The sequence below is a fragment of the Odontesthes bonariensis genome, chromosome 23 (genome assembly GCF_027942865.1).
Source record: "Odontesthes bonariensis isolate fOdoBon6 chromosome 23, fOdoBon6.hap1, whole genome shotgun sequence".
NCBI classification, from domain to species: Eukaryota; Metazoa; Chordata; class Actinopteri; order Atheriniformes; family Atherinopsidae; genus Odontesthes; species Odontesthes bonariensis.
In genome coordinates, this window is record NC_134528.1 from 30,324,357 (window position 1) to 30,346,340 (window position 21,984).

The 21,984-nt window shown below is 41.6% G+C and overlaps 1 protein-coding gene across 6 annotated transcripts in view; it reads left to right on the forward strand.

The window, feature by feature from the left end:
* The window catches only part of LOC142374359 (rho GTPase-activating protein 23-like), a 93,479-nt gene that overhangs the window by 14,404 nt on the left and 57,091 nt on the right, over positions 1-21,984 (forward strand). For 5 of the 6 annotated variants that reach the window (XM_075458000.1, XM_075458005.1, XM_075458002.1 and 2 more), the window contains exon 1: positions 483-670. The exons of the other annotated variant lie outside the window; for it this stretch is intronic. In XM_075458000.1, the coding sequence (XP_075314115.1) occupies positions 617-670 (54 nt within the window). In that variant the 5' untranslated portion in view covers positions 483-616. Of the gene's footprint in view, positions 1-482; positions 671-21,984 lie in introns of those variants that run through there. 6 annotated transcript variants of the gene reach the window in all.

Genomic DNA, 21,984 nt, shown 5'->3' on the forward strand with positions numbered 1-21,984 from the left:
TTATGCTGCAAACAAGTGGAACAAACTGCCAGTGGAGATTAAACTTTCACCAAATGGAGACATTTTTAAATCCAGGTTAAAAACATTTCTGTTCTCATGTGTCTATGCATGAAATATCTTTTAACTTATCTAGAGTGTTGCTTGTTTTTAAATTCATTTAAATTGTTTTATTTGTTTCTCTTTATATTCTTTTATGTATTTTTAATGCTTCTTCCACTCCCTGCTGCAATGCTTTTATTTTATGTAAAGCACTTTGAACTGTTTGTACATGAAATGTGCTATATGAATAAATTTGATTTGATTTGATTTTAAAATTAATTTGATTTATTTTCTTCTAAAAAAACGTTCTAGTTTGGAAAACAGCATTTATTTTGAAGGTTGTGTTTCCGGTAGTAGTGTGCGTTAGAGGGGCCGCTTGACGCTTTTTGGAGCAGAACGTGCAGCGGGACTGTTTATGTTGTTGAGGCGGGACAGGAGGAGGGGGACCGTGGCTGAGCAAAGACGTTAGACACCGCGCGGGTTTGGGAAGTGAGGCTGTCCATGATGCTGACAGAAAAATAGCCTCAAACTCTTTCTCTTTTCGCTGAACGCAAACCAACCAGACGCTGAGAACCCAATGAATGGAGTTGCTTTTTGCCTTGTTGGAATTCCACCTCACTCAGGCACTGAAGTAAGTCTGAAGTCAATTGATCATAATAAATCATTTACTCTTATCGCAGGCATCACTGGAAATATGTTCTTCTTTTAATTAAAGCATGTTTTATGCTATTCTCGCTCGTGTAAACCGCCTCTTTATCTTTCATGTAATCGTCGAAATGCTTGATTTGAATTGAGGCATATAAAAAAATATAAATATATATATGTATAGCAAAAACAAGTATCCAGCCCAGTCAAAGGGGGATAAACACCCCCCGCATCCTGCTGCCTGTGACGGGGCATGGTCTTATGCACTTGTCTTTTGTACTTGGTCAAATTTCCCAGCTTGAAAGGCCAGTAATGTTGATTTATGAAAATGGGATGGCTGGAGATGTACAGCTTGGTTTTAAAGCAAATGCTACATTCAACTGCCGAACACAAATGTGTGTCTGTGGATATGATTACATCTTGTTCTTTCACTAAAAACATCCTTATTCTGCAAACAGATTAGTCATTTCTCAGACTTAAGAGAATACTGCCCATGTTTCTGCTAAGAAAGTTTCACAGCCTCCCTCATTGCAGAGATGGTGGGTGAGAAAGGAGACAATAAGTAACTGGAGTGGAATGCGTGCATTTCCATACAGCATCCCACATACAGTCAGTCACAGTGGGCGCATTGTAGCCTTTAGTAATGACTGCCGTTCAGCACTGACACCATAAAAGATTCAACTTTTAAAGATCACATCAACAACTGTTCAATAACAAGCGTTCAATTCCGATTCCTTTTACTGTAATCCCTCTCACCTTCATCACCCCATCACATAGCACATTTTTTTGTGTCTTTGTTGTCGTCTCTGCTGTTCGTGTGGTTTTCATATTACCCACAGCCTATTACTGTGGGACTGTGTCACGGCCCACTTAGCATCAGGGTCATGGGGCAGGCACCACTGATAAATAGATGCTGACATTTTCATTAAGGCTTAAATTTCCCAGATAGAAAGGAAGCTTTTTAGTTCACAGTTGCTGTTCGGTCACAGTTTTCTTGTGAAGCTATGCCAAACGAATGTATTTTCCAACTAGTTATTGAATGCCTATTGGAGAAAGTATCCTACTTTCTCCAAGTAAGAAGGTTTTCTTTCTAAATTTCATGAAATAATGCTGTGCATTAAACATAATTTTTTTTGTTTGCTGCTAAAATCAAATAAAAGATTAAGTTATGCAAAAATAATTATATAGAATGTGAAAGAAGTATTTTTTTATATTTTAAACTCCATTAATCTAAGCCTAATACTTTGCGTCATATTGATCTATTTATCCCCTCTAAATTCTTTCTTTCTTTTTTATTTGTAACCATAACATTTTTATATAGATTTTTGTAAATGATTCATTTATAGACGTATTAACTTCTCTGTTATTTCCCTGTTGCATTTTCCCCCTTTTTATTTCCCCAAGCCCATTTATTTCCATGTTTTCTTTTTACATGAATGCATTTATGCTTCATGAAGCAAATCAGGCAGTTTTCAAATGTAATTTTGAGTTTAATGTGACATTGTGTGCCTGAAATAATTTCAATTTAAACCTATGTGATTTTGACTCATCTTTAACACATGCTTAAATTCATTCTACACTTCACAAGGCCTAAAACTACTCTGGAGTACCCGGGGACTGAGACATGGCACTTCAAAACTTTGGTTTCCAGCTTGGCAACATACAGTTTTGCTTTATGTTACCACGTCACACATTAAAACACATTAACTAAATTAGAATACACTTTCTCCATAATAGATAAGATTACACACATTTGCTGTAATAACGTTTGATTTTAAGAAAAAAAACACAGTGGCAAAGAGACCCAAGACCAACTTAGAATTGTTACTATTGAACTAGCAAGTAATAAATTCCAGTAAAAAATGCTGCTTCCACTTGCTTTGTCCGTGCACACATTCAGTGGACTTTACAACTACTTTTGATATTGCAAACGCTGTATTGCTCTGGGTCTTTTGTTTACCTGCGTGACGCGGGAGGAAAACAAAGAGAGGGAAGCGTGCTGGACTTCTGTGCTGAACCCAACAGAGAAACAACCTCTGCCCAGCATCTTGCTTACGGTCAGTCCCAGGACTACAAACAGGACGTGCCGCGCTCCTCCATTAAACCCAAAAAAAAGACATCAGAAACTGCTGTGTTTTGGCGTTCACAGAGACGTGGCTGGAGCCCAGCGTGCCCTACTGACAGGATCACTGTTTATTGGGAGACAGAACAAAGATCTCAGGCAAGTTAGGGGATGGGGTGTACGCTTCATGGTTAACTCAAAGTGGGCAACAGAGGTCTGTGTCTTCTGCTGAAATACTGTCTGCACGTGACTTTTCCTACCAGAGGTTATCAGAGACTGGATTATTGTTGCACCCCCTTCATGGACTGCTACAAACCAGAAACCCTGTGTAAATTGTTAGATTTGTGCCTTGTCCTGGGGACATCCATCTGCAGGTGGGTTTTCATCTATCAGTCCGTGTTATGTACAAAGCTCAGCTGTGATCTTAAAAAGGTTATGGACACTGTTGTAAACACTGTAGTTTTCATCCACTCAACCTCCATCTTACACTGCTGCTGATGTGCTTGCTGAACACACTGATCTGCTTGTTGATAATGATACCATATGGCTGAGCAAAGGGAAGGTTCTTGACTGTTTCTGAGAACTCTGATTGTTAATTTTCTCCTGTCGTGTAAACACTAACATGCAACAAGCTTTTTGGATCGCATGTTGGATGAGCAGTTTTGGGCAGAAGTGTACTTTCTGAATGACATTTTTGGAAATTTGAACAGTTTGAATCTGGAAGTGCAGGGATGGGAAAAGTCCATCACTGATGCTCTGAGCACTGAGGCTTTGTGCTTCGAAGAAAAAGCTGACAATTTTCACAACAGATCTCATGTCATAAAGAAATAGAGAAATAGAGTATATATATACATATATATATATATATCAGTGGCGGGGCGTGCATTTCACACATGGACCTTCAGGATGGTCGGCAACTATAATTAGGGACTACTCATTTGTGCGGGGGGTCTGGGGGTCCTCCCCCCTAAAATTTTGCATTTCTTAGATGCAATTTCTGCATTTTTACAAAATTGTGTCCCGTTTCAGCTCAATACAGAACCGTACTTTTGTTTCTAAATACGGGATGATTCCGTATTTCAAGGGACTGTTGGCAACCCTTCAGTGGTGCTCTGTCTGAATCAAATCCACCCCTTAATAAAGCCTATAAAACTACTACAGCCACGTGATTCATAAAATCATCATTGACATCATATTACAATATTATTAAGTAAAATGTTCAAATCTACTTGCGAAGAATTAATGCGGCAGGGAACACACGATGTGCAGACATCACAAGTGTTTTATTGAATTGAAAAGGTTTTGGACAGAATGGTAGCTCGCAGATGGCCGGCAGTGCTTTGGTGTCTTCTCGCTGCCTTGGTTAGACAAGCCAAATTGGAAAATCTGCAATGGCTCCAAACACCATGGCGATCAGTACCAAACAACAGACACTCCCAATAATACAACTTGCCGTTTTCCTCGGAGCCCGTAAACCAGGGGTATCGTTCGTAATTTGCTGATTGAAAGTGGCGTACAAATCCTTTACCGGCTTGTATCAGGTTCGCTAACTTCGGAGTTAGCTGACCTTTCTTTACGACGTCCAGCTTCTCAGTAAAATTCCTCTGGGCAAATGGCTGCAACAATAAATTTGCCACCAAATCAACTTCTCCTCCTCCTTAAACCATTATGTTTTGTATAAAACGGAAATTTACCTAACAACTATTATTAATTAAAATATTAATTTATAATAATTATTATTATTAATAGTCTATTAATAACTCAACTATATCTTATAAAAGCTCCTCAATATTCGTGAATTCAATAACTCGACTAGCACTAGCACTAAATGTATTTTTTTGTAGCATCAGACGTCATGTCAAAATCTACCCAATCATCGAATATGATTAAAATGACGTTTCCATATGTCTGCTTAGAGCCAATCAGACCACCTACGCCTGCAATGGGCTGTTGGGGGCCGTCAGAGACAGTCTAATAACATTGGTTCGGGGTTCGCTTCGCTGTCTTCTGCATTCTAGATGTAGTTAGGGCCAGCAGACCCGATTGTTCTGGCCTCCTGGCAGATTTGTTTGCCTGGCAACCAATGATAGCTGAAATATGATTGGTTAAATGTGTCAATATGAAAATACACATCAGAGAGAGAGAGAGAGAGAGAGAGAGAGAGAGAGAGAGAGAGAGAGAGAGAGGGAGAGGGAGAGGGAGAGGGAGAGAGAGGGAGAGAGAGAGAGAGAGAGAGAGAGAGAGAGAGAGAGAGAGGGAGAGGGAGAGGGAGAGGGAGAGAGAGAGAGAGAGAGGGAGAGAGAGAGAGAGAGAGAGAGAGAGAGAGAGAGAGAGAGAGAGAGAGAGAGAGAGAGAGAGAGAGAGAGAGAGAGAGAGAGAGAGAGAGAGAGAGAGTTTACATAGCAATTGTGGGCCTTTCCTGTCCAGGTCCTGATCCAACTGTTGCCATTCTTTGTTGCTGTTCATCCTGGGCAATTTCACCCTTTTTTTTTTTTTTGCAGGTTTGAGTTGTCAGGGTGTCAGATTGGTCAATTGTGTGGTTCTGGGACAAAACTGTTGCCAAGAGATCTTCAGTCGCCACCCTGTGCTGCAACAAAGTTGCTTCCTCTCTGTACTTGGTCCTTGCTTGATGTATTTTCAGCTCCTTGTTGTTGTGGTTGCCCAGTTTGCTTCTTTAATGCATCCGAGGTTGCTGCATATGTAGTCGCGCTTAAGAACGGCTGTGTTCTTTGGCCCAGAGCTGTTGTAGTCTAAAAGCGCTTTGAGTGGTCAACTGGACAAGAAAAGTGTTACATAAATACGGTCAATTTATCATTTACCATAAAGTTCTCATGAAATTGTCATGAGAGCTTTCCGGGATATCAGTTTTTTGAATTTGGAGATTAAACCAAGGGATGGCTACTCTACCTAATGAGCTACACCGAGCTGGCTGAGATACAGTTACATCAAATTTCAACATTATGTACCCACAGATACAAACTAAAAAGATTGGGACTATTCACAAAAGGAGATTTTGCCCCAGGAACCAATGCAGAGGTTGTTCATTTAGATTTTCTGAAGAACCGTGAATGAGTTTGACACCTATGAGTAAGCTGTTTTTAGAGGTTTAACATTTTGGGAAAATTCTAAGGAATATACTTGCTCCAAACCCCTTGAGACTCCTCAAAGATACCTCATAGTGATGACCACTGACTAAATTGATCAAATATGTTCTTCTATAGTTTCCCATCACCAGTTTATCAGTCTGGATATGGAGGTCCAAAAGGATCTTGGCGCTGTCATTCTCCACCACTTTTATTGTTATCACCCACTACCACTACGATTAGCAGGTTAATTTCTATTCAGTTTTGTTTATGTTTTGCCAAATTACTACAAATGTCATTGCGATGCACTTTAGGAATACAGTCCAATTCAACACAATTTAGACAGAAATCAACAGTAAGATAAATATATAATCCAATTAAGTCAAACAAATTACAATCAAAATGAACACAAGTGATACGATTCTAATTAAAAATAAATAAGGCAACAGCCTAGCCTTCAGAACTGTTTCAGAACAATAGAAATAGGTGATCCAAAAATAAATGACCATATGAGATCAGAATAAAAAGAAAACGCAACACAAAAAAATGAAATTAGTCAAAAACAGAATGCCCCTGAGATATATAAAAATAAAGACATTAATTAAATGACTGATTAGGTGGTATGCTTTCTTTTTTCAGTGTTATTTATCTACTAATTCTAATCATTTTTGGCCATTTATGGATTAATCAAACATTGTTTTTCTTTTTTACTTATTCTTAACATCCTTGCTAGTTTACAGTATATGGCACTGTAATATATACAATGTAAATTACTTGCACATGTATTGATACACACATATATGCAAATGCTTTAAAACTGTAAATTAATAAATGCAAACCATGTTACAGAAAAACTAGAACATTGTGTTTGTTCATTATTGATATCATAGTATAGAAAATATGCAGTCTTGTTAGGTAAGTAACATAACTCCACTTGTCCCTTGACACTTTTGGTGCATTCTGGTGGTGTTTGTGCTGGCCTTTGTCCAGTTTAACAACAGAATAACGTGTGGATGTCCATGGGCAGGACACACAAGGAATAGTTTTATTGTCTTATTGTAGGAGCAGCCAAAGAAATAAAAGATTAGCAGACTTTCTTGTGCTGCTTTATTCTGAAGGATGTTTTAACTCAATGGCATTATTGATAATTTAAAACAAAAATAACTTGTGTTCTACCAAAAGTTTTTTTTATCATGGATTTATATTTAGCAATGATGGGCAGGAATGGGAGTATTGTATGATTATTGTTATCAGAGGCTAAGGTAGTGGTCTTTAATTCATTTGTTTTGCATGATCATCCTTCTTTGTCACTTTTCCCAACTGTCTGGGTTGCTTCAAACTCATCAGGCTCTTTGTTCAGTTGAGTGGGCTTCTTCTTCCTTATATGCCCTGTATCAAGCCCTCCGTGGTAAATGGTTATGAGTTTGATCTTGGCTTGGTTTAACGTCAGTTATAGTATATGTCAGGTTGTGGTGTGGAGGGAGGACACGGATGTGGATTTTTCAAAACGTAAAGGGTGATTTATTAACAAAAAAACAAAGTGCAAACAAAAAGCGCAGCAACGCTGGATTCAAAAGACTTAACTGTGGAAAAATAAACAAAGAACTAAGCATGGCATGGAATAAATACTTAACTTGGGAAGGGTTGAGGAACATGGAACAAACAGGAATCATGCATGGAAGCCAAACAGGTCAGGTAGATAGACAAGGAACCAACAAACAGACAGGGGAGACAAGAGACTAAGTAGAGGGCTGGGAGTGATTGGAGAGTGAGTGCAGCTGGAGACAATGGACAGGTGAGGGGAATGAACTAATTACCTGGGTGAGGGAAGTGAAGGGAAAAACCATGGCAAAACTAAAAACCAAGACATGAACTGAACACAAAAACGTAACTTAAAACATGATATTAAAAAACACAAGTCCATGGGCGTGACAGTATAGTAATAGTTCTCTTCCATAGCAGGTAGCAAACTGTGAAAGAGCTTGTTTTGTCTGAAAAGACTTGTTAATTTTGCATGAAGTATTGATACAGCATGCTGAGAGGCTTCATTCATGGTTTTTTAACATTAATTTATCTCTTGGGAGATTTGCCAAATGATCTGTTCATGTAGCAATAATGTCAGCCTGTATTTATATCTTGACGTCTCAGTTAATGGTGGGTGTGGTGAGCATCTGAACATCTGGACCAGCACTCTAAATGCTTGAATCATAATCATCAAGCCGAATCAAATGCTACCTAAGGTTTTGCACAGCTTTGAGTAGAAAAAGAGACAAGGAGTTGGTTTGCTTTGCTGGCCTTAACAATGAGTGCACTCCAGAACTGAGAGCTTATGCTGGTTTAGTTTGTATACCGTGAGAAAACTGTATGAGTATTACTTGTTAATAAAGTTTCCGTTATATAGTAGTACTGCTATCTAGCTCATATTTATTGATATTTGCATTTAAATGACTTAAACAGAAGGAAAAAGAGAATTTACTGAAAACTATTTTAAGTGGAGGACTTGTTATGTTATTTAAAATATTTTTTCTGATTTTGCTTAGATAAATCTGATGAACGTGATGCATTTTTCAATGTGATGTTGGTGAATCAAATATCGTGCCCAAGACGGTTGCCATTGAAGAAATGACAATGAATACCTTGATACCCAATAGACAGAGGGATCATCTTTGGGTCCCAACATAGTTTTTTGGGGGGTTTTCCTGAAAATTCGTAATGAAGTGATTATCAGTTCACAACCACAGTGCTGCTGTGGGACTTGAGGAGAGTTGATTGTCAGCTGATCAAACAGTTTTTCAAATTTTTTCCTAAAATGATCCAGGGTATAAATATCAGACATGACTTAAACAGCGCTAAATGAATGATTTGGCAAGGTATTGTTCATTTTCGGTTTGAAACTAGTTGTATCCTATACCGGACTACAATATTATACTCTGATTAAGGTTGTAAAAGTATAGCCCAGGGGTCGGCAACCTTTAACACCTTTGGACCCGGTTTCCACGGAAACACTGGGAGCCGCAAATACTTTTTTACATCTAAAATGAAGATATTGTTTTTTTACCTTTCCGCTTTGTATAAACAACTATAGTGTGTTGTTTACGAAATCAATGAAGTGCTGCAGAGAAAATGAAATTTAACTTATGTAATGAACACATTTTGAACATTTTGAACTTTAAAAAAAAAAACTAATAATAAAAACACGCCGACTTGAAGGTCTCTTTCTCACCACAAATTAGGCATACTGGTAAGCCACTCTCGTCAGAGGTAAATAATGAATCTGCCCGGGCATCATTAATTGCTCTATTTTCTTCAGATATTTTTCTTTTCTTACATTTCTCCATACTTGGCCTACCTGAGGTTGAAAGTCTCGTAAATGAACAGCATTTTGGCGGGAATATACTGGCTTTCGGCGAGTGTGACGCATAGTTTGAGGGACGAAAAATAATAAAAATAATACAATTTTATTTTATTTTAATATTTCAAGATCACAGTAATCTTCCAATTTAGAACTACAATAAAATAACGAACTAACACAATTAAAATTCACTTCAACTGGATACTTTTTCACTTATTTTCCCAAGCCACGCAGCTCCGGAGCCGCGGGTTGCCGACCCCTGGAATAATCCATCTGCCAAAATGAGCTAATTGTCAAACTGATTGGAGTGCAATATCTCCGTTAAAATGATCAAGTGTCTCTGCTCTACCAAGAAGTAACTTTGGGCAGAGGGAATGCTAAATTGTAAAAGGTCCACTCTTACATAGCACCTCTTTAACCACACCTAGGTTCTATAAGAGCTTTCCATGTTTTCCTCCCTCCTAGGAATTCATGTGTGCACATCAGAGAGCGGGGTGGCGAGGAGCGACAGAGAGCACATACTTTGCTGCAGAGGGGAACAGTTGCTGTTGTGTTGGGGGGGTACTGAGCTCTGTACTGTATGCAGAGAGAAGGGGTGGGGTGACTAGCTGTGTGACAATGGTGCTCTGTTAGGCTGTGTGTGTGTGTGTGTGTGTGTGTGTGAGACAGTGGAATGATGTGGGAAGATGATGTGTGGGTCAGGGTTGAAAGGTTGAACATGGGGCCAACAGAGTCTTGTTTAATGCTCTGTTAGCCTCTGGTTCCCACCTAAACTCAGAGAGGAGAGGTTGCACAGTAGCCGTATTTCCATAGTCTTAGCAAGCAAATGTGAAGTACATGAAAGATGGAGAGAGGGTTTGCACACACTGAATAGTTTTTCCAACAGGTGGGGAGCTATGGATGCATATTAGCATTCATGATTACACTGCAGTGATGGAAGGAGCAAGAGCAGAGAGTAAAACACTTTCCCGTGAGAAAAGGAGTGAAGAAAGCAGGGGAAATCACAAGAGTGCACTGAATGCAGGGAGTTGAAGCTGGTTAGAAGGAGATTGGTGGAACAGGCTGTCCTAAAGATTGCTGCTCTTTCAGGCTGTTCGTTCTTAAGTTTGTGTGTATGTATATGAGGGTATGTGCGTGAGAGATTTGCTGAACATACATCCTTCATATACCTTGCCAATCCAGAAAGCTACACTGCCTGGACAGTGTATCAACTTATGTGTCAACTTATGTAATACCTATTTTATGAGGACATTATTACCTGTCAATTATTTCCCATTGTCTTTGTAGTGATGATAATAAAAATGACCAACAGTCATTGATCATAATTATCAGTAATTACATTCTTGTTATATTTCTTCTTCCTCTTTATTATTGTAGTTAATGTTAATTTTTTGCAGCTGTTAGTATTATTATTATCACTATCACTGGAGTTATTATTGGTTGTATTATATATGAAAGTACTATTTGTTTGTAAAGAGTCACCTGCTCTAACAGATAAAAGATAATCATCATCCATGCCAAGTATTCCACTGTTTTCATCTGTTTGTTTAGGTGTTCTTTCACTTTTCTGATCATTTGTTGTCTTGTTCTTGTGTATTTTCTTCCTGTTGTCTTATCCTCTAACCCGTAACCATTGTTACAAAACCTAAAAAGAGCTTTGGAGCTCTGTGGTTACAGACATCCACAGATGAGTCTTTGCTGCTCATGCTGGATAAACAAACTGCTTTGCTTATCCTTACAGTCACTCCAAGCACAACTCAAATATCCAACAGTCTGTTACTTAAATTGAAAGTAAGATGGGGTTTTGAATACACAGTAATCTGTTTTGTATATTTTTTTAACTCCTCTATATGCCCTATTGATGGCAGTATGGATCAATCTGCTGAGCTTAACAACAGCTTACTAACTAGCTCTTCAGATGCTTCCAAGAAAGACGCCCTCTTAAAGTAAAAATCACAAGCTAAAGCACAGCGCTTCAAGGTTCAACAGGGTTGCACTAAAGAGGGTGTACTTCAACTGATTTTTTATCCTAACTGCTTTGTTGTGTCAAATCAAAACAGGAAGTAACCACAGTAAAGGTAGCTAATGTTTACATAAAAGACAAGTAATCAGTAAAACAGTTAAAGTCAAGGAAATGTGGGATGTTTTCTGAGGCCCCGCCCAATACCCGAGAGGGCCAGGCGCCCCAAACAGCCAGGGGCAGTGGGCCAGCGCACGCCCCACTGCCCCTGGCCGAGCGCCCCGGGAGTGCCCACAGGTGGGTGAAGCCACGAGCAGCCCCCCCTCCCCGATCAGGAACAGCACAAGCAGGCCAGAGGACAGCAAGTCCCAGTCCCAGACCCAGACCCAGACCCAGACCCAGACCCAGTCACCACTGTCCATTCTTGATGAAGAGTTCTGACTGTTCAACAGTCCTGGGTCTTTGTCATATTTTGCATGTTATGATGCTCCAAATGTTCTCACCGCTCAAAAATAGATTGGTGGACTGACAGCTGGAGAGGTGGCAGTCCACCTGCTTGCCACGGCCCAGGTGCCCTTGAGCAAGGCACCGTACCCCCATGCTCCCCGGGCACTCTGATTGGCTGCCCACCGCTCCAGATCTCATTGAGTGTGACCCTGTGCATGTGTGTGTTCAACAGGTGCCAAAACTGGACGCGTCAAATGCAGAGAGTAACATGACGATAAAGTAATCTTAATCTTAATAGATGGAGTATGTGGTTTAGCATTGTCTTGCTAAAATATGCAAGACCTTTCTTGGTCTAAAACCTGTATACACCTTCATGTGCATTGCCTTGATGGAGCCAGTTGCCAGTTCCACAGGCACTAATTCAGGCTTTTGAACTGAGTGCTAATAATAAGCCAGATGAGAAGGTGGAGGAGCAGGACACAGAATGGGGCTGAGGGAGAAGCAGACAGCAGGGAGTTAAATCCTGGACCGCAAAACAGAACTCTAAATGTTAGGCAACAAAATACTGTCAGGTAGGAGATTACCACGAGAGTAACTGATGAACTGGCGAAGACTGGAAGAGCAGCTTAGATACTGGAGGTGAGTAGAGCCAATCAAGAACCTCAACAGCAGGAGGAAACAGGTGCAGTAATTGCTAGAAGATCCCACCATGACCAGCTGACAAACAGGAAGGGGAGGGGGAAAACACAAAAGACAGACACAGACCCAACACTTTAGGACTGAGATCTATTCACACATGACTTCTTCTTTGCATGATAGAGGTTTAATTAGTATTTGTGGATGGCACAGTGAAGTGTGTTCACAGACTAGGATTTCTGGAAGTGTGGCTAAGCTCATACAGCGATTTCCATGACAGAATTATGCCTGCTTCACAGGGCTTAAAAGTCAAGGGAATCCAACATTTATTTTTGGGCGTGTCTCGTGCACAAAGATGTGTCCAGATTCTCTGAATCTTTCCAAGTGCAAAGGAAAATGTTGTTTTTTGTTCCTTGAAGGTTTAACTTATTTCGGTCTCTGCCATACTGAGAGCAGTCACTGTATAGATGTGTTCAGACCGTACCACAGTGATGTTCCCGCTGTGCCCACTTACATTTTTGAACAATTTATCCCTGTGTCAGAAAGGCTTCACCTAACTTTTAAAGTCTTCATTTGTGGCTTCTTGGAGTTCCATTAAATTGAGATCTCTGAATGACAATTGTCTACAATTTAAAATGTAAATGCAAGGCTGTAAGAGATGTCAAATAATAAGACACAACAAGTTTGCACTGTTAATTGTAGTGTCTCAATCTGGAATTGAATTTCATTTTATGAGATAAAGCAGAGCAAAGCCTGCTCAATATATGGGTTCAGATTGTGTGAAAAGTGCCATTTTGTTTCATTACAGCAGAGTTTATATTCTCTGTTGATTAAAGTCCTACTGATAAAATGTTTCATGTTTTAAGAGCTGAGTCAGATTTATTGTTATTATCTCTTGCTGGTACAATAGTGGTAAGTAACAAACTCTCTCACTTTGGGAAATGTAATTTCTTGAAGACACATGGTGGAAAAAGTAGGTTTAGGTGGCTTCTCTGGAGACTGATACACTGCAGGCTGCTGAACTGGAGACTGAAGCGTTAAAAGCTGCTGAACTGGAGACTGAAGCGTTAAAAGCTGCTGAACTGGAGACGGATGAACCGAAGACAGCTTCGCCAGAGACTGTGACTCTGGAGTAGGTTAAAGTGGTGACTGGAGCGCTGAAGCCGGAGAGGATGCAGACTTGAGATGGCGCAAACACTCTATAGCAAATTTGGGACTGAAGAAAGCTGTTGCTGGAGTGAAGACTCTGATGAGGGTAGAGGATCTGGCAGAAAACTAGAACTCTATGGCTCAGACGGTGCAGAGGAGGCTAGAGGGAACCGCTTTGAGCCTCAGCTCTTTCTGGAGCTATTCTTTCTGGGCCCAGCTGGAGCCAGCTCCTACTGGGACCAGAGGAGCCAGTCCCTCTCAGTCTTGGCAACCTATTCAGAAAGGATGATCATCTCTTCTTCAGGGTGTTCCCTCAGATCCTGTACGGAGGAAGAAAGAGACTGTGGGGGAGAAACCTTGGCTGCCATGACTCCTTCTGGAACGTCTCTTCCTGGATGGCGGCTGGAGATAAACATCACCTCCTCGGAAGCAAACAGAGCAACGTCCCACCGGACCACCATGGTGACAATTCCCAGTCGCACAGCAACCAGGCAACGACATGACTGGAGAGGCAGCCTGCAACTTGACAAGAGAAGCAGACGGCAACGTGACTGGAAAAGCTGGCGGCGATATGACAGTAGCAGGCTCCACATTAAAAATCTCCACCACTGCTGCGTGGTGCTCTGCTGTAGCTTCTTCTTCCAGCTCTGCCACACCTGGAGAGGAGAGGAGAAGACTAAATAATGGTAGCTGCCGTGGCAGCAGCAGACAGTGATAAAGTGGAAGCAGCAACAGCCTTGTAACAGCCGTATGAGTTGCTCCATGGGCTGACAAATACTAAATGTGTTCGACATACACATGATTTACAAGTTAAGAAAATGCCATGAGTTTATGTACATTATAATCTGAAAGTTACTGTAGTGAATGAATGACAGGTTGTAACAGGCTATAGCTATTAATTATACTGGAATGACAACACCATCAGCAGAAGATCCTCAAACCAAGGCTGTGACAGTTGTTGCAGCCTGTGGCAGCGGCTGTCAGGTTGTTGCAGCCTGTGGCAGCGGCTGTCAGGTTTTTGCAGGTTGTTGCAGCCTGTGACAGCGGCTGTCAGGTTGTTGCAGCCTGTGGCAGCGGCTGTCAGGTTGTTGCAGCCTGTGGCAGTGGCTGTCAGGTTGTTGCAGCCTGTGACAGCGGCTGTCAGGTTGTTGCAGCCTGTGGTAGCGGCTGTCAGGTTGTTGCAGCCTGTGGCAGCGGCTGTCAGGTTGTTGCAGCCTGTGGCAGCGGCTGTCAGGTTGTTGCAGCCTGTGACAGCGGCTGTCAGGTTGTTGCAGCCTGTGGCAGCGGCTGTCAGGTTGTTGCAGCCTGTGGCAGCGGCTGTCAGGTTGTTGCAGCCTGTGGCAGCGGCTGTCAGGTTGTTGCAGCCTCTGGCAGCGGCTGTCAGGTTGTTGCAGCCTCTGGCAGCGGCTGTCAGGTTGTTGCAGCCTCTGGCAGCGGCTGTCAGGTTGTTGCAGCCTGTGACAGCGGCTGTCAGGTTGTTGCAACCTGTGGCAGCGGCTGTCAGGTTGTTGCAGCCTGTGACAGCGGCTGTCAGGTTGTTGCAGCCTGTGGCAGCGGCTGTCAGGTTGTTGCAGGTTGTTGCAGCCTGTGGCAGTGGCTGTCAGGTTGTTGCAGCCTGTGGCAGTGGCTGTCAGGTTGTTGCAGTCTGTGGCAGCGGCTGTCAGGTTGTTGCAGCCTGTGGCAGAGGCTGTCAGGTTGTTGCAGCCTGTGGCAGCGGCTGTCAGGTTGTTGCAGCCTGTGGCAGCGGCTGTCAGGTTGTTGCAGTCTGTGGCAGCGGCTGTCAGGTTGTTGCAGCCTGTGGCAGCTGCTGTCAGGTTGTTGCAGCCTGTGGCAGCGGCTGTCAGGTTGTTGCAGCCTGTGGCAGCGGCTGTCAGGTTGTTGCAGCCTGTGACAGCGTCTGTAAGGTTGTTGCAGCCTGTGGCAGCGGCTGTCAGGTTGTTGCAGCGGCTGTCAGGTTGTTGCAGCCTGTGGCAGCGGCTGTCAGGTTGTTGCAGCCTGTGACAGCGGCTGTGTGGTTGTTGCAGCCTGTGGCAGCGGCTGTCAGGTTGTTGCAGCCTGTGGCAGCGGCTGTCAGGTTGTTGCAGCGGCTGTCAGGTTGTTGCAGCCTGTGGCAGCGGCTGTCAGGTTGTTGCAGCCTGTGGCAGCGGCTGTCAGGTTGTTGCAGCCTGTGACAGCGGCTGTCTGGTTGTTGCAGCCTGTGGCAGCGGCTGTCAGGTTGTTGCAGCCTGTGGCAGCGGCTGTCAGGTTGTTGCAGCCTGTGGCAGCGGCTGTCAGCTTGTTGCAGCCTGTGGCAGTGGCTGTCAGGTTGTTGCAGTCTGTGGCAGCGGCTGTCAGGTTGTTGCAGTCTGTGGCAGCGGCTGTCAGGTTGTTGCAGCCTGTGGCAGCGGCTGTCAGCTTGTTGCAGCCTGTGGCAGCGGCTGTCAGGTTGTTGCAGCCTGTGGCAGCGGCTGTCAGGTTGTTGCAGTCTGTGGCAGCGGCTGTCTGGTTGTTGCAGCCTGTGACAGCGGCTGTCAGGTTGTTGCAGCCTGTGGCAGCGGCTGTCAGGTTGTTGCAGCCTGTGACAGCGGCTTTCAGGTTGTTGCAGCCTGTGGCAGCGGCTGTCAGGTTGTTGCAGCCTGTGGCAGCGGCTGTCAGGTTGTTGCAGCCTGTGGCAGCTACCGCAGCTTTGCAGAGGCAGCCCAGGATGCCATCGGAAATGCCACTGTTAGCTGCCACTGCCACGATTTGAGCTTGGGCCAGATGGCTTTGACAGACTTTGGTTAAACAACATTTTCCTACCATGTACCATAGTCATGGAATAATCTCCAAAAAGCACTTCAACTAAAAACACTCATATCCATTAATGATTTTAAGAATATCATAAAGCATGCAGCGAAGGAGAAGGAGAGGCCAGTCTCAGCATGAATAGCTGTTTTATTGTTCATTTGTGTATCATGCACGTGTTTTGTATGGTTTTGATTTTGTATGGCTGCTACCTTGGCCAGGTCTCCCTTGTAAAAGAAATATCTAATCTCAATGGGACTTCCTGGTTAAATAAATAGAAAACATAAATGGTAAGCTAACTAATTAGTTAGGGAAAGATATGGATTGTTTTGAAAATCTGTGAACAAATTTATTACCAATAGATTTTTTTACCATGTATTCTTACAGGTGTCTAGAAACACCTCACAATTTATCCAAGGCCAAATCCCATAGGAATTTCCTGGACAGCCTTTCAAAGTTGGGGTGCCCAGAAGGCCTATGTAGAGCTGTGTGGTCTGGGACACGCTCACTCCTGATGAATAACTTGATGAGGTCCACTCTGCCGTAATACCAGACCCAGAGTGCAGGTGTCCTTCCTCTCTCAGCCAGAGTTTTCAATCTCTCTTCCATCCTCTCTTTGAACAGTGAGACAATTCTTGGGTTGTCCATCGAACCTGTAAGAGAGAGTTTACATTGTATTACCATAATGATACATGTAATAATAATTTAAAATAACAATAAGTTAAATTTAAAATTATATTTAAAATTATATTTTCCTACATAATGGAGAAGGTTAAGGAAAGGGCAAATTACCTCTTTGCATTTCCTTTGCTGTTCTGATGAAGTTCTCCATTTCTTCATACTCCTGCTCACTGAAAACAACATCTTTCAGAACAAACTTGGCAATTGCTGCTGATGCAAGAAGGTGAAACCGGATGGACTTGGCATAAGGCCTGCCTGAGAGAATGTGTTCTGCTGTGTTGCTGCCTGGGTAGACCAACTGTATCATCTCTTCCAGTCCAGTGTCTGCCATGATTTCCCCAATGGAGCCCAGGAAACTTCTCAGGAGATGAAAGCCTCCAAGCCTTGTCATGATCGGCAGATCACATTGGAGAACTATCTGCGTTGCTTTTATCCATATTGGCATGTCAAATGTGATCACAGCAGGAGTCTGACCACTGCGTGTACACTCCATAAGAGTGGTATAAATAGTGTTGTAGTCATTGGGGTCCCCCTCAATGATGGGCAGAAATTCAATATGGGACTTTTCCTTGCATCCAGGTTGGTGTATCAGTTTCATAAACCCATTCCAGTTGTGGTGTTCAAATGTGGTGTGGTAGTTCTGGATAGCCCATCCTGCCATCCAAGCAATGTCTCCAGACTTCAGTGCTGGTGGGTCTTGATGGAGTTCAGCGATGGGAATCAACCTGATGTCTGCCAATCCTTCTTTACTTTTTGGTACAAAGAACTGCATGTTTACCTCTGTTACTTTGAGAGCTGCTACCTTTTCATGCACTGTCATTTTTCTCCTTGGTATGGTTGTGTGAAGCTCTTGTTGTCTTTTTGTTGGAGCAGGAGATGTTACTCTGATGATGCCCATTGCATGGAATGATGTGTTTCCTTGTAGTGACACAATGTTGAGATCTATATTATCACCAACAAATTGAAGAACAGTGCTCTCTGCAGGGACTGAGAGGGTTCTCTGATTTTCCTCATGCAATTGTTCACCACTCTCGTCTTGGTCTTCTGAGTGTTCTGTAGATAGGACTGCATCCATCTCTGCTTCCTCTACCTCCATAGCATTCCTTCCATCCTCGTCTGTGATTATGGTATCTTCACCAAAGCTACCACATCCATTTTTCACATTCAAGTAACAATACTTGTAATCATGAAGCTCAGCATAGGATTCAGAGTATCCTAAGTTATGAATACGGTCAATCAACCACTTAGATCCAAACATGTGGTCAAGCTGAATTGTGAGGCCTAGTTGGGAGGGCATCACTCCAGCTCGAGGGCGGTATGCTTTCAGCAGATTCTGTCCCCAGATTGCTACCTTCTCATCAGTTTTCACAATTGCCTTCAACAACTGTTTGAGGCTGTCAGGAATCAACTCCAGTTGGTTCTGTGTATTGGTCATGCTATCTACTGATGGGTACTGCTTTTTGTCCAGTGGAACTCTTGCCAAATCTCCACAGATTAGGTGAATGGCAGTGGAAATGATGACCTCTTTGAGTGCTTCATCATCAGTGGTTTGTATGGGGTCAATGACCTGTTGGCGGTAATCTCGTAGTATTGACTTGGTAGTGTCTTTTAGCCACACAATGTCCCCTCTTCTCTCATCTGATGTGAAGCAGAGTGATTCTTCATAACGTCCCTGAAGCTTTTTTTTGAGATACCGTCGTACATATGTAAGACTTTTGTCCTCCGTGGGGTCAAGCTCTTCCATCTTCTTGTGGATTTCAGAGAGACTTGTTACTCCGTGCTCCACTTCCTCGTCCAACCATGTGCATAGTTTTTCAAACAGTAGCTGTCTCTCTTCATCTATGGGCCGTCCAACCTGGAGGTGGAAAATATTTTTTAATTGAAATAATGGGCTTCAGTAACTTAGAGTCAGAAACTTATGGTCTTGAAAAGTAATACCTCAGAGTTGGTTACTGGGTTCTCAAACAAGGACCGGCACTGATGATACAGTGCCTCTTCAGCAACCAAATCTATTATTCCGGACAGGCGACCAGCAACTTCCACTCCCCAGGCATCCCCTTGTCTCTTAGCTGTCTCCAACAAATGCTCTTTTAGTCGGCCCTGGAAGCGATTGTCAGGTGCACGATACAACCTCCGGGCTTTATCTGCATTATAAGCACACATGATTTATATTGTTAAGTGTCTTACTATGGCAAAGAAATCTTAGAAATCTTTCAAACTATTCATGTGGACATGGACGGCTAGATTACTTACCAGGATGTTTTTCAACTTTTCCAACATCAATGCTTTTATTGCAGAGGATACAAACATCACGGTAGACCAGATGTGCTGTAGAACTACCAGCATTTGAAGTGCTTGGCCCAGAGGCCCTGCTGCGTTTGTTCATCCTGTCTGATCTTTTGTCCTGATCATTTTGTCCCAGGGATGCAAGACAAGCTCATGAAGTTTTCATTCATGGCACAGCATGTACCTGCTATATTATGATTAGTTGAAAGGATTGTCAGAAAGTGGCCACAAAATTGACTGAATTAAACAAAATGTGTACTTTTTTGAGTGGATACACGTCTTGAATGATGATACAGATTGGTTCTGCAATCCAAATGATACATCAGCTTTGGGTCATCTCCTTCCCTCCAGTCCTCACGTAGTCTGTTAATCAGGACTGCATCATCTACGATCTCACAATAAAATAATAGCTGCTCGTAACCTTTCTGGCTGACCGTTGATAGTTTTTGCCCCTCAGTGCCAGAACCACCACAGATGAAGCACCTCAGACCATGGCAATCGGTGGTATCCGATTCCATACTGTCCTAGAAGATAAAACAGCTTAGTGATTTTTTTTCCCTTTCTCGAATATGCAACTGTAATATGCCAAAGAGAGCTGCATTAATAGACTGAGTGCAATGACACTTATCTTATTTGTATTACATCATTATAATATAGGCTATATAGTGTAAACGATCTAATTTCCCAGTAAAGCTTTTGTAGTAGTTTTGATGGTAGCCAAATCTAAAGACAAGCCTTCTTTCGCTGTGTTATGTTTCTTTTTCCCCATAATATACATTAGTTAACTGCTCAATGAGCCTAAAAACAAAACAAAATTAGCTAGCTATAAAGCACCAGCGCTGCTAATCAAGAATAGTGATTTGACTCCATAACTTGTATAGTAAAAACAGTTAAATTAAACTAATACCAATACATAAATAATACATACATACATAAATACATAATACCAATGTAATCATAATTTTAGCTTCAAATACTTAATTATAGCTTCAAATACTTACTGTTTTTCCCCCAAAAGAGAGACCTTTTAACTGTCAGATGTCTTCAGGTACCAACTGATGGTCACCAACTGCCACAGCGCCAAAATTCCAAAACTGGCATTCCAACATTCCAAAACTTTTGTGGTGTTCTTTCACAAGGTAGGTTACTTTTTTTAATAATTCAATGTGGAAATGAGCTTGTATTGACATTTTTGGTACTATATGGTCCAGATGTCAAATATTACCCTTGGTCACACTTTCGTTTACATCAAAGTAATGCCACTTTATACTCAATTTTGAGTTATCAGGTTTGATGCAAATGGTTAAAATATAGTGAGATGCTGTTTCAGCTTAATACCAATATAATAACCAAATTGATACTGTAAATGATAACTGACCAGCCAGATGAGGTGAAAAAAAAACACAGCAACAGTTAAAAGAATGAAAACACAGTTGATTTGACACGTTAGGCCATTTTTGCCGTTTTTGTCTAGAAATGCAGTGTAAATGTGGTCAAAAGGTTTTTTTGTTGTTAAACCACCACTTAATTTCATTCCCTGGGTCAGTACTGTATGGGAAAATGTGTTCCTTTGTGTCTGTATGCAGTTTACTTAAAAAGCTATCCCACATTCTGAGAGTTTTATCATTGTCCGGTTTCCAGTCTAGGGCATTAAAGGGTTAAAAATGTTAACTTCAGGGCATTATTTCAGCTTAATACCCAATAAAATAATAAAATCAATACTGTAAATGAGAAATGAAGAGCAAGTGGGGGAAAAGCACACAGTAAAACATTGAAATAATGAAAAGACAGTTGAATTTCTACACGTTTTAGGACATTTTTTTCTGTTTTTGACCAAAAACGCAATTTAAATGTGGTCAAATATCAAAAACAACCACTTATGTGTATTCACTGGGTCAGTATTGTATGGAAAAATGTGTTAATTTGTCTCTGTATGCAGTTAACTTCAAAAGTTATGACCCATTCTGCATCCTTTTTTTCAATCTGTCAGGTTCCGATTTTTACATAGGCCTTCTGGGCACCCCAACTTTGAAAGGCTGTCCAGGAAATTCCTATGGGATTTGGCCTTGGATAAATTGTGAGGTGTTTCTAGACACCTGTAAGAATACATGGTAAAAAAATCTATTGGTAATAAATTTGTTCACAGATTTTCAAAACAATCCATATCTTTCCCTAACTAAATGTCAAAAGCTACTAGTTGTTAAAAAAAATAAAAATAAAAATGAGGAAGCAACATTTAGATCAAGTTAAGCATGCAATCAGTTTATATGATGGAATAGCAGCAATAGAATATGTATGGCCAACCCTCATTTCTTTTTATTTCCTTCCAAGCAGCCAGACTTTTTTGTAATCTTTTGACGTGCTCTAACTACCTGGTGCCTAACCCCCCTGGCCTGTTTGATGGAAGGTCTTTCAAAGTTTTCATTGGCTGCATTTTCACTCATTTTCAGTCCAGTTCTTGTACTTGAACATTTTCAGAGGAATGGGTTTGTTTGTTTGTTTGTTTGTTTGTTTGTTTGTTTGTTTGTTTGGTGACACTGACCTATGAATCATTCAACCATAAAAAGTGTGGGAACTTAGCTGAAGTCACTAGTGGACAAATGACTGAACATTCTTCTTTTTTTAACCGTTTAAATGAAGTTCTGCAGGTAATAAACTGTTTTCATACCCTAACAGGGAGCTTTTTTAGCACCCTTTTTTACTGCAATAGCTCAACTTAACCTTAACCAGAACACTGCTGCCATCGTGTGGTCAGGAGTACCTATAGAACAAGCAAATGAATGCTCTAAAGTACTATATTACTTTAATAAATATATCATTTTAATTACTTAAACTAAAACAACAAAATTAATTACTGTATCAAATAACCTAAAAGATACAA